Genomic DNA, 18,473 nt, shown 5'->3' with positions numbered 1-18,473 from the left:
TGTTTCATAAATTTGGCTACTTTTGGTTTAGTTTTTGGTTTGGTGATATTTTTTTTATCTCCAAATTTTCATGAAAGTTTTTATCAAGCCTTGAGAAAATCTCTTTCTGCGACCCCACCCAATCCTGATAGGAAAAGCCGCTTTCTCTTGCATGACAGGGCTGATAGTAACTCAGTTTACCACCGTAAGTGATGGACTCTGCCTGCTGTGAGCTGTGAGGAAAGGCCCTGGGATCCCAGAACTCAAGTGAAAGCAGCTATCGCCAGCCATGTCTACACCTTTATGTATACATATGCATTTTTATACATGTGTATAAATATATTTGTATGCTTTGTGCTAAGTAGTATTAGTACAAAGCTAAGCATTCCAAATGAGCCGTTTAACATGTAGTCAAAAATGCTGACAGTGCAAAGATTAGAACAAAAAAATACATCATGAGATCAGGGACCAGACAATTATTTGACAGCTGAAAGAAATGCTGCCATCTCCAGAAGATAGACTGATAATACACAAGTGAGATTTTTAAAAAGTATTTAGACCGGAGACCAAAATTAAACATGGGGATGCTTTAATCTGTAACAATTTGGCTTTGATCGTCCCCAGATGGTGCAAATGGCAATGTTAATACCACCTATGGTCACCTGCTAGCAAGGGCACAAGCATTGCTTTCTTTCCCACTGGACGGGATGCTGTGATGGGACTGCAACACTCGGTGGGTGATGTGGTGGAGAAGGGCTGAGAGGCCTTTGGCTCCCATCTATCCCATGAAGTAAAGTAGCTCCAAAGCATGGATGAGCATCCAGTCTGGCTCGGCTCAGCTGCATGGAAATGTCAGACACGCATCAGCTGCAGGAATTGCACAACATCAAACCTTTCTCTTAGCAAGGGCCAACTGCATTCAATGGGCATGCAGTAGGGTTAGGTCACTTAATACACACTGAGGAGCCTTCTCCATGGGGAGAGACTTACTATGGTAACTGCTTTAAGTAAGGGTAAAGCCACGCTGTCCTGCAGTATTAATTATTCCAATATTCATCCTCCTGGAACCCCTGGAAAAAAGAATTTTTGCTTTTCAGTAAATGGTGTTTAATTTTGTGTTTGTATGTATGCAAGGGCTTTCAAATGCAAAGAAAACAAAATCTGAAAATCTCTGCAGAAAGCCCTCCTCAGGTCTGGAGGGCTTCCAGCTGGTTTGAGGATTTTAGGAGCCTGTTATAGGATGTACCTTCAAAAGATCAATTTAAATGCTGCCTGCTTTATACTCATTGTTTATAAAGTTGAAAGCATCTCTGACAGAGAGTATTCATTCTCACAGCAGTTGCATGCAGAACAGAAGCAGGTCGGTTTAACTCCATCCTTGCCGTGTCCTGGAGAGACAGAGAGAGCAGGTGGCTCTGCAGAGGGGAGCTCAGCTCAGCACAGGCACTGAGAGGCTGTTGGGGCAAGAAATTGTGTTCTTGGAGTAATCAAGTCTTTCAGCACCTGGCAGCATTGAGTCAACCAGGGAACCTTGTTATTTTGTGTGCAGGATGCACACCCGTGTGCGTCTAATGTGTGTTGCAAACATGTGCTCCCTGCCATTCTAATTCTCTAACCTCTAGCACTCTCCTGAATTTGTGGTTGTTTCAAGTATGGGTTTTGCCACTTCCCATTTTTTTATGTGTTCTACAGCTCTGTAGATCTCAGGCTTAGGAAGCTGTCTCAAATAATTTGTTGCAGCTTGCACTGCTTGATTATCTCTTGCTGCTCATAATGACGTACTTAGGGCTGATCTCAAGCAATTTTTCTCTATGCACCATTCCAGACAACTGACTTTTGTAAGAAGCAAGAGGAACTTCCAAGTCTCAGAGCAGAAAAGTCAGAGTGATGACATCTTTATTTTCAACAGCGTTTTTGTATCACTCCATAGACCACAAACTTCAGTATTAATCACGCCTAAGTCAAGTTTGTAGTCTTCAGCTTCGTCGCTTCAGACAGCTCAGCAATGGAATTTATGTAATTATATTTGGATGCCAATTAATCTGAGAGGTTGTCCACCTTTTTTTTCCTCGGATGGCAGAAGGATGCTGCCAAAGTCCCCAGTTTCAAGTTAGAGCCCCCAGTTCAATTAAACAGGCACATCAAGTGGCTGCTCAAATCCATGAGGAAGCAGAGCGTGACTGCTTGTTCCACTGAACAAGCATGGACTTTATGTTATGCTTAAAGATGTGTGATGAGGTCTAGCCAAACTCAGTGGACTTTCCAGGGAAATCCAGGTGTTTTCTCCTTCCCAGTCCACTGAAGCCAAATTTGACTCATTTGAAGACCCATGAGGTTTCTTCTGTCCCAGTGTGATACATGTGGCTGCCGGTCTGCTGTTGGCTAAACCTCATCACCTCCCTGTGTACCTTCACCAAGCGCATCTGTTCAAATGTTTTCCTGAACAGGCTCCTGAGCTCCCATCACTTCCAAGTTTTATTCATTTCTGTACTAAATTGCCTGTCTCTATTTGGCCTTATTACTCGCTTCAACTGACTTATGTGCAGAGACCTCTATAGGTGCAAGGTCTTCAAACTGAAAACATGAACCCATTTGGTTTACTGGCAAAATTTGTGTTCTTTCCCTGGGAGGCCAGATCTGGCCCTGTGCTTGTTGGATGACAGGTGGGGTTTCCAGCCAGACGTCCGTTTAAATAAGAGTACTGTAATTAAAAGGATCTGGCTAAAGAAATTGCGCAAATTAGAGCAGACAGCTGTTATTTGAAAGGAACAAACATTGTTGGTTTTTTTTTAAATAGCCAGCTCTTGGCTTGCTGCCAGAGATGCTTACATTACATCTTATGGATAAAAATCTTCCTTCAACTGTTAAAAAATAAATGAAAATAATTCTGTTTCCTCCAAAAATAAATTGTGGTCGTCAATAGGCAACAAAGGGAAGATATTAATAAACTTTAGCATAGCCTGGAGATTACTAACTTCAGATACATGGAGAGAGGCTTTTGAGAAAAAAAAAATTGCTGCATGCATTTTATTTTATTCATGCATTTATGCACTGAAGTGGAGATTCCTGAAACAGAATTTTAAACTGGGAACATAACTCATTGCACAGATACTCTTCTTCCAGAAAAAGGTGCTTTTCCCTCTTTGTAGGTGCAAGTCAATGTGGAAGGGATTGGTCTGAATCAGCCCCCAGCTGCTGCGGGGGCCTGGTGGTGGAGTTATGGCTGATGAAGCAGCGAGGGGATCAGTGTGGCATACATCAAGGAATGGAAAGGAAACCTTAGTGATCAGTTCTGCTCTTTATCCAACACAGAGATTCCCCTCACCACTTCTATGTACCAGGAGGAGAGTTTCCTACCTCCTTGGTAGAACAGCTGATGGTTACATGCAGCTGGGGAAAAGGAGCGGACCTTTTTCCAGGCTTCTCTGACATGCAAGCACCCAGTGGACATCCAGAAATATGATTAATTTATGAATCTTCCCACTAGCAAGTTACATCTTGCCTTGTTTAACAGAACAGCTTTCAGGCTTAAAATCAAGCGTGTGCTTAAAACAAATTGCTGCATCTGACCAGTGTCTCTGACAACTTGAAAAAGTCAGAGCCATGTGCCTCCGTAAAAGATGTGCAGGAGTGCAGATAACACCAGCTTGAGATCACTCCACTGGATGGATAATGCCTGGGCTGGGGACCAGAAGAGGCCTGGAATTTACTTCTGCCTCTTCCACCAGTCTTCCTGGAAGGTTGTCCATCTGTTCTTCTGTTACAGAGTCACTGCAGAGTTACTCATCACCTTCTGGCAAGCCTAGAGGTCTGCTGGTAAAAATCAACAGCACCAGCTGGTTATTAAGTGGATTTGCAATGTTTGCTAATGCTGTTTATACAAAGCAGAGCAGAAAGTGTGAGTACAGGCTTACAGAACAAAGAGGAGAAATGAGGAATCTGAAAAAGAAACTGCTGTCTTTCCAAAACCCTCACTGCAGTCTTTTCCTTCCTCATTTCAAGTGCTTTCTGAATGGTTTTTTTTTTCACTTTTATCTCACCCTTTCCTAACCCTTATTGTGATCTTGTCTCATTCTCTAGGAAAATCTCTTTTTTGTGATGGAATACCTCAATGGTGGAGACCTCATGTTCCATATCCAGAGTTGTCATAAGTTTGACCTTCCGAGAGCAACGTAAGATGTTATCATTACCTTTTGGCTTGCAGATTGCACACATGGTAGAACCAAAGGTAGCACCTGGAGACACCAGGGATCTTGATTTTATTCTCAGCTTTGCTACTGTCCTGTAGACGAAACCTTGGGCAAATCACTTGACCTCCCTGCACCTTACTCAGCTGCAAAGTGGGGATAATGCTTGCGCTGGAAACAGAATCACTCTCTATCCCAGCTCTCACCAAACCGAAAAAAAACCACACACGCAGGTCATCACCCCAACTCAACGATGGACTTGGAGCAAGTCACTTCCTCTCCCTGTCCTCTTTCCCCTCCCACAGAAGGCTTTTCAGAGACCATTCACGCAGTGGATTTCAGTCAGACATGACCTTGCTTTGCATTCTTGGTCAACCAGGAAAGCTATTTCTGTCTGGAAGCGTTACAGACACTGCTACGTCCTCGTCAGCATTGCGTCTGCCTGCAGACTCATCCTTTCGCCTGCAAACCAGGGGCCTCCTCCCAGCCTGTGACCTGGCTCCTGAATTTTGCACTGACCTCAGCATAGTCCCTCAAACAGTTTTCAGAGCTGTGAGCTGAGCTGGACAGCAGCTGTCCCTTAGGCTGCCCTGCTTGCTGGATTAGTCCCCTTCCCAGGACTGCAGTCCCTCAAATAGAGAAGGGCTCCAGAGGGACCATTCAACCCAGCTGAGACCTTACCTCTGGAAGTGTCTCTGCTGTCTATAAACTGCCCCCTAGCATACCTAAGATCTTCTTTACATGGCCCATGGGTGAGGGTCATTTCATATCAACCTACGGGTGTCTATTATGAATTACAGCAGCCCTGGGGTTGCTCTTTGTTGCACTTGTTGAGTTCTTTCTCAGCCCATAATTGGAAGCCCCAGTAACGACATCGTAGCCCCAACTTCCACCCCAGATTTACTACCAGCAAAGAAATCCCACAGAGGCCTTTTCAGCCATCTGTGGAACCAAATATCTTGTTCTTTACAACACTGAGTGGCGTGTAGCCAAACTGCAGGACCTGCTGAAGCTAAAGTTCCCAGTCCAGTGATGAGAAGTGAAGCTGTTTTTTGTTCGAAGTAATGGGATTTTCCCTTTTCCCCTTTAAGGTTCAAGGTGTGGAAAAAGAGACAAAAGCTATCAAAAGTGCAAAAGTTAAATGTAAACAAAAGATTAATACACCAAGAGAGAATTAAAAATTTATTTAACTTTGATTAAAGTAAATAGAAGAATTAGAATAAATGAAAGGTGCTTTTAATCCTTCTACAAGCAAAAGGTATTCTGTAAGTCAATAATGAAACCACTATAGGAATTAATTTTTATCTAATAATTAAAAAAAACTCAAACCCTAACTTAAATCAGTGTTTAATTTGATTATTTTTTCAAAAGCGTTTCAATGTTCAGAATTAAGGGCCAATGCATGGAAGACTGAGGGAGCAGAGCTGTACAACACCGGAGGAGCGTGCCACCCTGAGGTTACGTTCCCTTCTGGGAGAGCACTTCCTTTGCACAATGGTGCTTCAGCCTTATGCTGCCTGTTTGCAGCAGGATGTGGGGTTGTCCTTTAGGCAGAAATGTATTGAGAACAAAGATCTCAAACTTGAAAAGACTCCAGAAAAAGGCCACCAAGCTGCTAGCTTCTTAATATCTTGGATAAGATTTCAAAACCAAGTCATACATCCGAGCAGTGAAGAGGTCTGTTTGAGAAGACATCGAGATTTGTCTGTGGTCCCCAAACTCAGATGTTCACCTGCCTGTCCCATTGCTGGGACCAGCCCACTGCTTGCGCGGCAGCTACTGAACATAGAAAATTACAGCTGCTCTTTTGAGGTCTGAGGTATTAACTGTAATTTGCAGTTTGTGGTCTGATGCATCACTGTAACTCATGGATTTACTTTAAACATGTAAATAAGGGAAATGCAGGAGTTGTGTGGATCTGGACACATCCTTGGGCGCTGAAGGACATGTCCTCAGTGTCAGTTAAATATTAAAAAAAATGCAGCTAGCCATGCACTGTGGCTTCCAAATCCCTGAAGATGAGTAGGCTCCAAATCCCTACCATTTCACAAAGTGGTTTCAGTGGGAGTTGTGCTCCTAGCTGTGTGGCATGTTTTTGGGAATCTCCCATCATTCATCCGTTAGCTGTGTAACCCAGTTACTCATAGCATTCTGGAGATACTCCAGACCTTCTGGGAACTTAATGAGGTTTTGGGTCCTGTAGAGACAAAGTTTCTCTCTTTTTTTGGTCTAGTTGAAAGTACTTGTTGGGAAACATCCATTCTAACTTGTGCCTTCTGTCACTCAGGTTTTATGCTGCTGAAATAATATGCGGGCTCCAGTTTCTCCATTCCAAGGGCATAATATATAGGTAATTTCACTCTTTAATATCCAATATGCTAAACCTTTTCTGCTTTCCCTGCAAGCGCTAATGGTAACTGAGAGACTGTTGCTTGGATGTACTTACTGATATTGCATTTCTATGCAGATTTCCTTTTTACAGAATCTGGCTGTTTTATTCTGAGGACATACTGTAGAAATGGCAGTTTTAAGCCCTTTTTGAGAATCCAATCCTATTTCAGTTAACATTAAAACAAGCCCTTTGATGCACTAACATTGAGTCATTCATATAGCACCCAGCGTAGGCATGCAGTTTAAGCTTTCCATGTATGAAGGTGAAGCTAGCCATGAGAAATTTGGTGTATCTGCTGTGCTGGTTGCCCTGGAACAGTGGCGACAAGCTCAGCTTGAGTAACAACAGCAGGGAGACAGTGATATAACTTAGCTTTTGGGTTATTAACAGGTCTGCTGTGCGCAGTTCCATAGGGAGATGGGATTCATCTTACCTACCATCATGAATCTGAGCTCATCACCCAAGCTATTCTTGCAGTAAGCAAAGAGGAGTGGGCTTTGTTGGATTCATCGTGCCTGTGTTGGAGTGTATATGAGAAGTGCCCACCTCTACCAGCAGGCTCTACAGGGAGCCAATGGGGACGAAGTGGGACACTGCAGGCAGCTGCACTCAGACAGAAGAGTCCTCTCCCAAAGTTACTGGTATGAGCTTAGTCCACAATGCATCAGTCTATCAAATCCTGAGGAGGAGATGTCCTCTACCAGAAAATTGCCCATTCCAGCTTCTGCTTGACTTCTCTAGTAGCCTCAAAGCTGCACGCGGACACTTTGATCTAATATACAAGTGTTGTGCTTTGGACCTCTGTAAAAGGATAGCGACAAGAAGGGCTGCAGAAATCAGGCTGCTTTCCCAAGGCTGAAAGGAGGAATTGAATTTCTGGGGAGCTCTAGTCCAGCTCATCTTCATGGCAAAACTTAATTACTACATTGCAGCCTCCTGTAAAAACAGGAAGCAAGTAGCTTGTCATAAAGAAATGAGAAAGCTCACTAAAGCAATGATGTTTGCTGAAACCAAAATGAGCTAATTTCAATGTTTGCCATCTAGTGCGAACATTAGAACAAATGCTAAAAGTGAATGGCTTGTTTACAATCCACTCTTCCATTAAAATGCAAGCTTTGATTCATATAAACTCGCCTTATTATTCATTATTAGTACTCATGTGGGAGCCATTTGTGGTCTTTATTGACCAATGATGGTGATTGCGCAAACATGAGATCAATGTCAATGACGTTAAGCTAAAATGATCTCAGGGTCTCAGCCAGTTTCTGACTCTAAGTCTTGTTCTGGATGGCTGAAGGGAAACGTTTACTGAAGTGCCCAAATCACTTAGCCATGTCTGTCATTTTTACTCGGGCTTCTCAGAAAAGTTGCTTAAAAATATCTGCAGGACATTGTGGGTGTGTGGCAGTTAACACTGACATTTTGTTTACAATTCACATTTTTATTTGGGATTGCTACACCAGTGTTGTGTCAGGATTTGGGACACATTTCCTCATGAAAGAAGAGAGATTCTGGAGCCTTGGGAAACATGGGCAAATTGGAATAGCTAGACATTGGGTAGCATCATGATAGGAAGAAATATCTCATTCCCAGGAGTCGGTGCGGCGTTGCTTTGGGTATAAAGGTTTGAGAGAAAAGACTTAGCCAGTCCTACTCCTTTTTTCATTGAAGACAATGACAATGAGGTCAGTTGAGAATACACAGCCATCAGTGTCTCAGTCAGAGCTAACTAAGCACTTAGGAGAGTGAATAGAAATCGTTTTTGAAACTGCATCGCTTGTGATGTAGTAAGAATAATTAATCCAGCTGTTCTATCATGCACCCACGCTTGGAAATGTTGGCTTAAATTTTAATGAATGAGCTGAGACGTTTTTGGCAGAAACTCCAATCCCTGGAGCCAGTGAGTGTGAGACTCATCAAAATAATGAAAGTGAACTGTAGGTGATGAGGTTTTTGTTTTACTTCGATCTACCAGATGAATAAAAGCAGTGCTGGCAGCTAGGGATTTATCTCAGTGGTGTAACTAAAATAAGTCATTCCAGCTGGAAATTGTGACAACATGAGTGTCTGCCACTTGGAAGGCAAATGTCTGGGTTGTCTCTGTATTTTTTTTTTTATTGATGACTCCCACTTTTTTTTTACGCCATATTCTAACAGCAGCGAACAATTGCCCCTTGAAAACAATTTAGTGTGTAGACGCTACAAGGTCCCTCACGCTGATTGGGGTCTGGCTGAAGCAAGACACGGAGCTTTGCACATCACGAGGCTGCAATTGTGGGCAATCATCTCAGGAGCACCATGCATTAGAAATTACTTTATTTGAGGGTGTCAAAGCCATTTCTGAAAAAAAAAAAAAACAAAAACCAAAAACATTGTAAAACTGTTGTCACCGGGAGGGTAGCTATATAGCAGCCTCGTGCTTAGGACTCTTGCCTGAGGAGTGGAAAATGTGTGTAGACTGTGAATCAGCAGAGGCTGGAAAAGACCGATTGTATCCTCAGCTGGGGACACAAGCAAATGTTGTGTCTGGGTGTTTTGGGAGCTCCTGAGAAGGAGCAGTGATTGATAGCAAAGATAGGCAGTGCAGGAGTGTGAGCGCTCTGAAACCAGGTAACCCAAATTCTACCTACATCCCAGATGAAATGCAGCATCACTGATTTAAACGTCTCCCTGAGTCATTATTTCAATGAAAAGCAAAACTTCTAGGTAGGAGATTTAAAAAATTTAACACAGACGCTGTGACAGCATTCCTTTCTTTGTGCCTTTTCCTTTCTTTCTTTACATGTTTTTCTGCGTTTCAGAGGTTGTTCCCACGTGAGGACCTCTTTGTTCTCTGTCAGTGGCTATGATTCATCAGCTCTCTTGCCTTTATTTCCTTCCCTGTGCATTTCTTTTTTTCTCTCTCTGGGCTCTTTGCTTCCCATGGTAGCTCGGAGCCTGAAACCTCTGACAACATCTTGGCAGTTATGTGTGAAGGGCTTCGTAAATCCACAGGGGCTCAGATAGTGCAGCCCAGAAGTGAAAACGTGGTGGATGTTCTGCTGATGTCTGGGGTTATTCTGACCCTCTGCAAACCGTGCAGGTCTTGTCAGTCCTTACCTCTTCCACCATTTGTGGAGCCTGCACTGGGAGAGAGATCTGGCAGCAGCTTCAGAGTGAGCACTGGGACTCCCAGGGAAGGAAAAAGCCAGCATTAGTCAATCTCTTCTTGCTCACCTTCTCCAAGTTGTGTTAAGGCAGAAGCACCAGCTGGTGCAAAGCCCTTTTTAACTTCACTATTCTGCATCTTCGGAGGAGGCAGCTTTTAGAAGATGTCTTGGGTAAAGTCTTCTCCGGCAAATGAATCAGTGCTGAGATGAGAGGAAAGAGGAAGAGAGGGATATTGAAGTCCAGGACAGCAGCTCCTCATTTGACCCTCAGCCTTCCTTTGTAATTGCAACACATAGGCACTACATAGAGGCAGATAGCAAGTTAAGAAATGTAACCTGCTAAAATAACACGTGTGGCTTTATAACACAGTAAACGAGCGGTTTCCTTCTCTTCCTTCACAGAGACTTAAAGCTAGACAATGTCCTGCTGGACAATGAGGGACACATCAAAATTGCTGACTTTGGGATGTGCAAGGAGAACATGTTTGGAGACGCGAAGACAAGTACTTTCTGTGGGACTCCTGACTATATCGCTCCTGAGGTAGGTGCGGGGTCCAGGGAGGTCAGCAAGCTACTGTGGGACGGAGAACGTGTCTTAGGACATGTCTGTCAGTCAATGGTGGAGGGTGCAAATAGTAATAACCTGCTTTTGAGCAGTTCCAGGCTAGAAACTGGATTTCTGTTTGACTCAGAGTCTGCATTGCTGTCTGGCATTGCATATTTTTGTGGCTAATTCTTTTTTTTTTTTTTTTGTGCAAATGGGCCTAGGAAGTAGTGACTAGCTTAACAAAGAAACACCATGCTTAATATGGAAATCTGTTTTGGGCCATGGTGGAAGAAGTTCCAAGAGGTAGATCCTGCAATTCCAGGACAGAAACAGCAAGAGGAATGGGAAGCATGTTTCCTAGCTAGGTAACAGTGGGCTTCCATGGCTGTACAGACTCCTTGATAGCTAGTAAGGAGCTATGGGATGATGTTCATCACAGCCTAAGAGCGAAAATAGACAAAGGTGGGACAAAAGGCCCACCTGGAGCTGATTCTCCCTCCTTATTTGTTAACCATCTTTTAGATAGAGAAGAGAGGTGGATCCACGATAAAGCAGAGATTGGGGTACAGCTTCCCTCTGGGATATGCTCTGATGCTTGAATAGGGCTGGCACGCATAAACATGGACTTCTCTCTTACTCAGAAAGATTCTTAGCTGGCTACAAACACAGCCTGTATCACAAGCACCCTCCCAGAGCTGAAGAAGGCACTATATGCTCTGAAAAGGCTCTGCCATCAGAGGCATGACCTTAAAACTGAGCACAGACTTGAAGGTTTGTCTAGATAGAAAACAACCAATAGCTACTCGTGAAAGGGACCGAGAGGCTTGGAAACATAAACGTGAGAGTGGTCATATATCCTGATCTTTCTCCTCTAAATGCCAGCAGTCAGAGGAGAGGTGTTGCTGTCTGGAGGACAGCTGGGGCCCCATCTGCTAACTCTGGGCTCTGGACCACCTGCTTCTCTGCTTTGGCTGTGCACGATGCCAGAGAACCCCATGTCACTGCACAAATCTGCCCCTGGAGGACATGCCTCCACAAGTTGCCTCCTGGTAAAGGAGTCTCTAAAACTAGAGATAATGGAGTTGTACCCTGGACAGACTGTGCTTGAGCTAACAAGGCAGAGCTTGTAGCTTCAGTTAAGGTCTTGCTCTGTCCCTTTGACTCAGAAAGGCTGGGGTTTGCATGGAGATGGTCTTCAAGCTCCATGCAAAAACATACCAACAGTTCCTCTTCTCCTTCTGCAGTTAAAATATACTGTTACTTGGTGGAGAAAACTGAACTTGACCTCCACGTGCCCACGCAATAAAACAGAGTGGTCACAGACATCAGACTTCATCTTGCCCATAGTGAGATCCTTTGCCCTTCCTCTTGTTTCTTTCAATTTTTCCCAGACAAAAACTTGTTCTTTTTTTTTTTTTTTTCCCTAATAAATTTAGATATTTTGGACTAAATCACTCTAAAAAAGAGAAAGCTCCCTTACCTCGATGACTTCACACAATGATAGATTTTACTATGGAGAGGCTTTGACTAATTAGGTGGCAAATTTGGGCCAAAGAAAACATTTTTCAGCTCAGAAAAGAACCTGCAAGTCACCCATGCATCATGTCCAACATCACTGTGAAATTCATTTATTTGCCTTTCAAGATCCCATTTCCTCATTTTAGTGTTTTCATGATGGATGTTGTTACTTTCTAAACAGCTTCTAAAGCTTTTACTTTTTTCCCCTCCACTATAATTTATTGATCCTTTGACGTGCACGAAAGGCTCGATTCTGATGTAGGTTACATCAGTGCTGACACAAGGGCTGGTCTCTTCCAATCAGTGGATTTGTATTGCCTAAGAGCAGGCATAACTGTGCTCTGCAATCAAGCTGCAATTGTTTTTTGTCCCACTTCAATATGCTTTTATTTTTTAAAAAGTGCTAAAAGAAAAAAAAAAAAGAGAGCCAAGTGATAATCCGTTATGTGATTTTACTTCATAGAAAAGAGAAAGACTAAAATAGCTCAGAGTTTTATTTCTGCACCACCATTTATTTTAGAGATTCAACGAGTGCATATAAAACATTTTACCTCTAAATTGGGAGCACTGCTAGAGTTTGTGGATCATCTCTCCTGCCAGAGGCTGGACCACTGGACTTTTTGTCAGTATTTCAATGTGAATGCGAGCACTGTAGTTTGTTACAGTCTCAGCACCTTGGCTACAACTCTGCAAATAAGGGGATTTTGGGTCAGTAGACAGGCAATTTTTTATTTCAAAATATATTTGACCAAAAAAAAAAGACTTAACCTGAAGTGAAATTTCTGAGTTTGTTTATTTTTTCCAGAGAACTGCAAAACTAATAAATCTTTTCCTTGACTGCCGTAAAACATTTAATTTCATTCTCCAGACATTTTATACTTTAAAAGGTAAAGCCTTATCAAAACAGAAGGAAAGGCTGGGGTGTTTTTGTTTGTAAGTAAGTGACTCAGGATAAATATATTTGGCAGTCTTGCTCTTTCCTTTTTTTGACTATGAGTGAAAAACATTGCATACATTGCCTTTTATATTCAAATAGGTTTTCTATCCTTTTTGCTTCTCCTCTTTTGGCATTTTTGGAGACGATGTATTAGTCATGAACACTCCACGTCAGCTTGTGTTTAGACTTCTGATATTAAGGTCCTGCTTTGCTAGGTGCCATAGGCAGATTAGAGCAGGATACTTCTCACCTAATGTGAGAAAATTTGTCTAAAAGTCAAGCATCTGATGGCACTTTGTAGTGTTGTAGAAGGGCAAACATCCCAGAAGACAAGTAATCCCTACCTTAGGTGTGTAAGTCAGTTAAATAACTTTTTTCATAGAATAGAATAGAATAGAATAGAATAGAATAGAATAGAATAGAATAGAATAGAATAGAATAGAATAGAATAGAATATTTCACTTGAAAGGGACCTACAATGATCATCTAGTCCAACTGCCTGGCCAATTCAGGGTTGACCAAGTTAAAGTATTTTGTTAAGGGCATTGTCCAAATGTCTCTTAAACACTGACAGGCTTGGGGCAACGATCACCTCTCCAGGAACCCTGTTCTGAGATTTGGCCAACCCCTCAGTGAAGAAATGCTTCGTAATGTCCAGTCTAAACCTTCCCTGGTATAGAGACTCTGAATAACTAAATTAATAAGACACGTAACTTCTAGGCAATAAGATCAGTCTGGGCCCCAGTGACAATTTACAAGCAATGCAGACAAGGTCAGAAAACAGTGGAGAAGTTGCTCACCTACTTTCACTGTCCTTCAGAGCCAGCAGTAAAGATCACCTCTCTAAAACATTATTTTTCAACTATCAACAGTTTCATATGTACTGATCTGGATAGTTGTTTTCACTGATATTAAGCCATCTCCATGGCCTGTCGTTGATACCTGTACCATAGCTATAGTATAGGGGATCACACGTGCAACCAGGCTGCGGGCTCAGGAGTGAAGATTGTGCCTTAAAATGAAATATTGCCCTTTCCAGCTCTAAAATCCTGATGAGGATCCTAGACATTATAGTCATCGCAGGTACCTTTACACATCTGTCCTATAAATATATATATATATTAGGAAGTTGTCTAGGCTCCTTGATAACTGAAGGAGACAAATAGGAGGTTGTATTTTATAGCACCTAGATACTTAGCTGGATGTCTAAAACTGAACTAATTCTTTTCCTTGACTATAAAAGGAGCAAGTTATTACTGGTTAGCTCTAGATCTCTCCATAACAGATATTTAAAGACAGGTGAGATTAATTTTGCTTCCCAGAGGGGAAGTTTGAGAACTTGGTGGTGTCTGGCCAGGTTTGTAGGGGAAGAAAATGCCACATCCCTTTTTAGGGGAGGTCATCACTCCAGCTAATACTCCCTGGCCCCCACACACTGGATATAGCCTTCACTTTATAACCAACACAGGAAGGCACAAACCATTGGATCAACTGAGGACAAATTCCTATTCCTCTACCTATAACAGTTGGTCTCAAGAGGACGGATTAGCAACCACTTTATCACATTTCTCTTGGGGCAGATTTTGCTAGGATAGATTCACATGATTTCCACTGACTGATAGTCCTTACACTGCCACACTTGTAATTTTAAAATACAAATTGTGTGAGTTAAATCAATTCCCAAATGCTCTTGTATAGCCATTTGTCTTCTTGGAGTTCACAAGCCTGATTTGAACCCTTGGCATGACTTGGAGAGCAGGCAAAAGATGACTTGCCTCACATTTTATGTTTGGCATCTCTCTGGTAGCCAAGGATTTGTTCAAGTAACTTAGGACTTTACATGCAACCTGTTATCTGTAGTGCAAAGGACTGTGTTGGCACCCAGGCGTGGCTGTGACTTGGAGCTCCAGGAACCACAGCATCTGCACCACTGGCAGATGCTCCGGCTCATGCTTCAGGCAGGGGGAAGCACCTCTGCTATCCAACTCAGTGCAAAGCGACTGTTGAAAGGTCAAGGTCTGGCAACCCTTCTGAAGTTGAAATAGTCGTGTCAGACATTTTGCATCTGTCTTTGTCACTCCTCTCTTTGGGCAGATATTGCTGGGGCAGAAGTACAACACCTCCGTTGACTGGTGGTCCTTTGGTGTCCTCCTGTATGAGATGCTTATTGGTCAATCTCCTTTCCATGGCCAAGATGAAGAGGAGCTTTTCCAGTCTATCCGTATGGATAACCCATTCTACCCTCGCTGGCTTGACAAGGATGCAAAGGACATTTTGGTGAAGGTAAGAATTACCACACATGAAACGAAAGTCTTTTTGCCAGAACTGTTGTCTTTGCTTAGTACATCTTCAGCTGTTGTTCAGAGAAACAAATTTAGTGTGTTAAGAGAAGAAAGAGTCACTTTCTTGTCTGTGGACCTCAAAGCACACCTGACCTAAGTCATAAGGCTATCTTTGTGTCTTCTTTTTCCTGAGCTATGGTGGTTGCTCATCATCCTCACATCCAGTAAGTAGGATTATAGAATATCAGATACCAGCAGAGATCAATTTCTTTGCAGAGCAATCCTCTAGGTGCAAGGCATGTTAACTCCTGGAAAATATATTCTGCCGAGTTTCAAACTAACGGTTACAGTGACTTCCATGGAAATGACAGGTTTGAAGCAGTTCTTGTGCCTTAGAGATATGAGGACATCTGGGTTAGACTGCTTTGGTGTTCAGCTTGATTTTCAGTAGATAGTCTTTTGCGTCTTTGCACTGAACTAAAGAGCAGGAAAACAAAGCCTGAGCTGTGTCCTGACGCGGTGGAGCTACTCAAGCTAGTAGTACCATGTCATCTGGATTTTTGGCCCTTTGAATCTCCTACATAGCAATACATAGTGTCCTTTCAGAGTGGAGCACTCTTCTGTTTCCTTGTAGTGGGCATCCTTCTCGCCTTTTAGTTTCCTTTCCATTAATGTAACAATTTTTTCATTACCCCCTTCTCAGCCCCATGCCATTTAGCATTGTAGCATTTCTGGTTTGGGATGCAAATTATTCTAAAGTTGCAAGGTAAAAATGCAATGAAGTCACAACTGGTCTAACAGGTTACTACCACTCAGTCAGGCTTTAAACTCACATTGAACAAGATCTAAACTAAGACGTTCTACTTTGCAATAGAGCATGGTGAGAGAGCATGTACAGATGTACAGAGGGTTATAATGGCTCAGCTGATGTGAAGTAACTTGTTTATCAAAAGATTTTGGTCGTAGTTGACCTACAGTCCCTACCTTGACTTTTGCATTTACAAAGTGACAGGACAACATACAGCATTCAAAACAAAAAAAAAATAATGGAGAATAGGAGATAATTTTAGCCTATGGGCTGTGCGTAGCAGGGCTCAGATGTTTAGGTGTCACTATAAAATGATAATAATGAGAACAATCAAAAGCAATTGTTTGGGAAAACATATTATAGCAGACTGAGATTTTGAACGTCTATTTCTGGGACATGCACTGCCATCTTTCTGCACAAACAACCTGTACTTCTGTCAGGATTAGAGATAGTAATCATCTTTATACCAATCAATAAACTTCCTTACTTAGGAAAAAGACATTTTCTCCTTTATGGCCTGTTCTCATTGCCAGTGACTCTGGGTAGTTATATATTCCACCCTGCTCTAGCTTTTACCTACTTTCATCAGAATTGTTCATCCACAGGACTTGTAGCCTGCAGTGTGCAGCAAACACAAGCAATCCGAATTGGGAATCTTTTGACAAAGTAGATGTCAGGTGGTCAGCATCTGAGGTAGCCAGTGGAGGGAAGCAAGCACTTCCAGGGTGGCTTTTATCTCATCTCAAGTGTGTAAGGAGGTCAGATTATTTTCGCCTAAGATGTCTGTTTTTCTCCATTAATTATAAACGGTCAAATACTGACACTCCAAGTGTCCAAAGCTATAGGAGGTGAAAGCAACTCCACACAGGTCAGATTAGCATTTTCACAAAATAGACTTATGTTTCAACCATGAAAAATTTCCTGTTAAGGAGAAGTTATCCAGACAAAAACTCAGAAGTGCAATCCAGATATTTCACCTATGTAACTGCGTATTTGCATGCTTAGACACATATGTTGTTAGGGCTGTAACAAATTTGTCCTCTCTCCCTTGTAAAGGAAAAATATGGCCAAAGTCTCTCAGTTTTGCCATATTAGGCTAAGAACTCAAACTGAAATTTACTAAGGTAGAAGAGTCTTCACACTCTCACCAACCATTCTTGAGTTTGAAGTCTGACACCCTATCTGGTAGGATTGTCCTAATGAATATACTGTTATTGATAAAAGACTAAGGTATTTATCTTTCTTCAACACTCCAGCTCTTTGTGAGAGAACCTGAGAGGAGACTAGGAGCAAGAGGGAACATTCGCCAGCATGCTTTTTTCCGGGAAATAAACTGGGAAGCTTTAGAAGAAAGAAGGATGGAGCCTCCTTTCAAACCGAGAGTGGTATGGATGCATCTTCTTTCAATTCCACTCGTCTCTTATCTTTCTTTCCTGAATCCTTCGTTCCCCAGATATTTAAACTCTCTGGCACATGCTAGCCCTAAAACAAAGCCAGGACCCACAGTAATGTTATAAACCCAGTGCCCCCTACCCAGGGGCACTGTCCAAAATCTTCAGACATAGGTCTTTAATGTCAGAGACCTCAAATCTTGTTTAGATTCACAAAGTTGGCATTTCAAAGGTGCATAAATGTCTGCTTCACACTGGAACTAGCAGTTTTAGGCACCAAGTGAAGGCTTTTAAAATGCCCTCAAACTTTCAGGGTTATCTTCTGGAGTTGCCCTACACATGCAGTCTCTCTGTCTAAAAGTAGATGGAGGACCTTGGTCTTGGGCAGTCAGAAAGGAAAGTGTTGCCTCTTACTTAAATGTCCAAATGCAGATTATGTTCTTCACAGGCTGTCTGGTATGTTGTGTACATCAGATGCAAGCAGCTGAAACCATCTACAATTTGGAGCTGCCACAGCCTCATTCAGTGGGCTACCTGACCCATCATAACTACTACTTTCTGATGGCTATAAGCCCAGGTCTGGCATGCCCATACTTGAGAAACCATAAATTACTCATCCCTTTTTCGGTTACTGTAGCAAAGTACTTATGTTCAAAAAATGTGTAGATGTGGCATTTCAGGACATGGTTTAGTGGACATGGTGATGTTAGGTTGATGGTTGGACTTAGAAGATGATCTTAAGGATCTTTTCCAACCTTAAAAATTCTATGATTCTATGATTAAAACACCTTCTCTTAACCACGTAAGAGTCACCCATTCTGTAGGAATTATCTTTCACTGCACTGCAGAAGGTAAAGAAGGAAAAGCAGTTCAGGTAATCGGGTGGTCATCTAGGTCAAGATAGTCCTGACTATTAATAACAGTCCTATTAAACTGTTAAAGTCCTATTAATAACAATAATACAATTTAATTTGACGAGTGCATCATACCTTCATTTTACAGTCCTTCATAAGTGTTATTTAATTGATGGGTTCAGTCCGCTGTGTTACAAAGCTGTAACGGCTCTGCCTGGTGGAATTAATGGATCTCAGGCTCAGTGCCTCCTATATAATATTTATTCCCATTGCTACTTCAATAGGATGGTAGTAAGTGATTAGCACTGGTTGCTGACTATTAAGAGCTGAGACAGAAGTTTACTGCAGTTTGACATGTTACTGTGCATCATTTGGGCTGGAGTAACTAATCATCATGCAAAAGGCCAAGAGCAAATGCATTGTGGGTTC

General features: G+C 42.3%; 1 protein-coding gene across 1 annotated transcript in view; it reads left to right on the top strand.

The window, feature by feature from the left end:
- PRKCQ (protein kinase C theta) overlaps nucleotides 1-18,473 on the top strand; it is a 65,430-nt gene that overhangs the window by 44,845 nt on the left and 2,112 nt on the right. The window contains exons 15-19 of the mRNA XM_086744688.1: nucleotides 4,060-4,151; nucleotides 6,454-6,516; nucleotides 10,110-10,248; nucleotides 14,804-14,992; nucleotides 17,056-17,184. Coding sequence (XP_086600814.1) covers nucleotides 4,060-4,151; nucleotides 6,454-6,516; nucleotides 10,110-10,248; nucleotides 14,804-14,992; nucleotides 17,056-17,184 — 612 coding nt within the window. The remainder of the gene's footprint in view (nucleotides 1-4,059; nucleotides 4,152-6,453; nucleotides 6,517-10,109; nucleotides 10,249-14,803; nucleotides 14,993-17,055; nucleotides 17,185-18,473) is intronic.

The sequence above is a fragment of the Chlamydotis macqueenii genome, chromosome 1, assembly GCF_036417535.1.
Source record: "Chlamydotis macqueenii isolate bChlMac1 chromosome 1, bChlMac1.mat, whole genome shotgun sequence".
Classification (NCBI taxonomy): Eukaryota; Metazoa; Chordata; class Aves; order Otidiformes; family Otididae; genus Chlamydotis; species Chlamydotis macqueenii.
The sequence above is the reverse complement of the archived record's forward strand: the minus strand, read 5'-3'. Positions and strand labels throughout refer to the sequence as shown.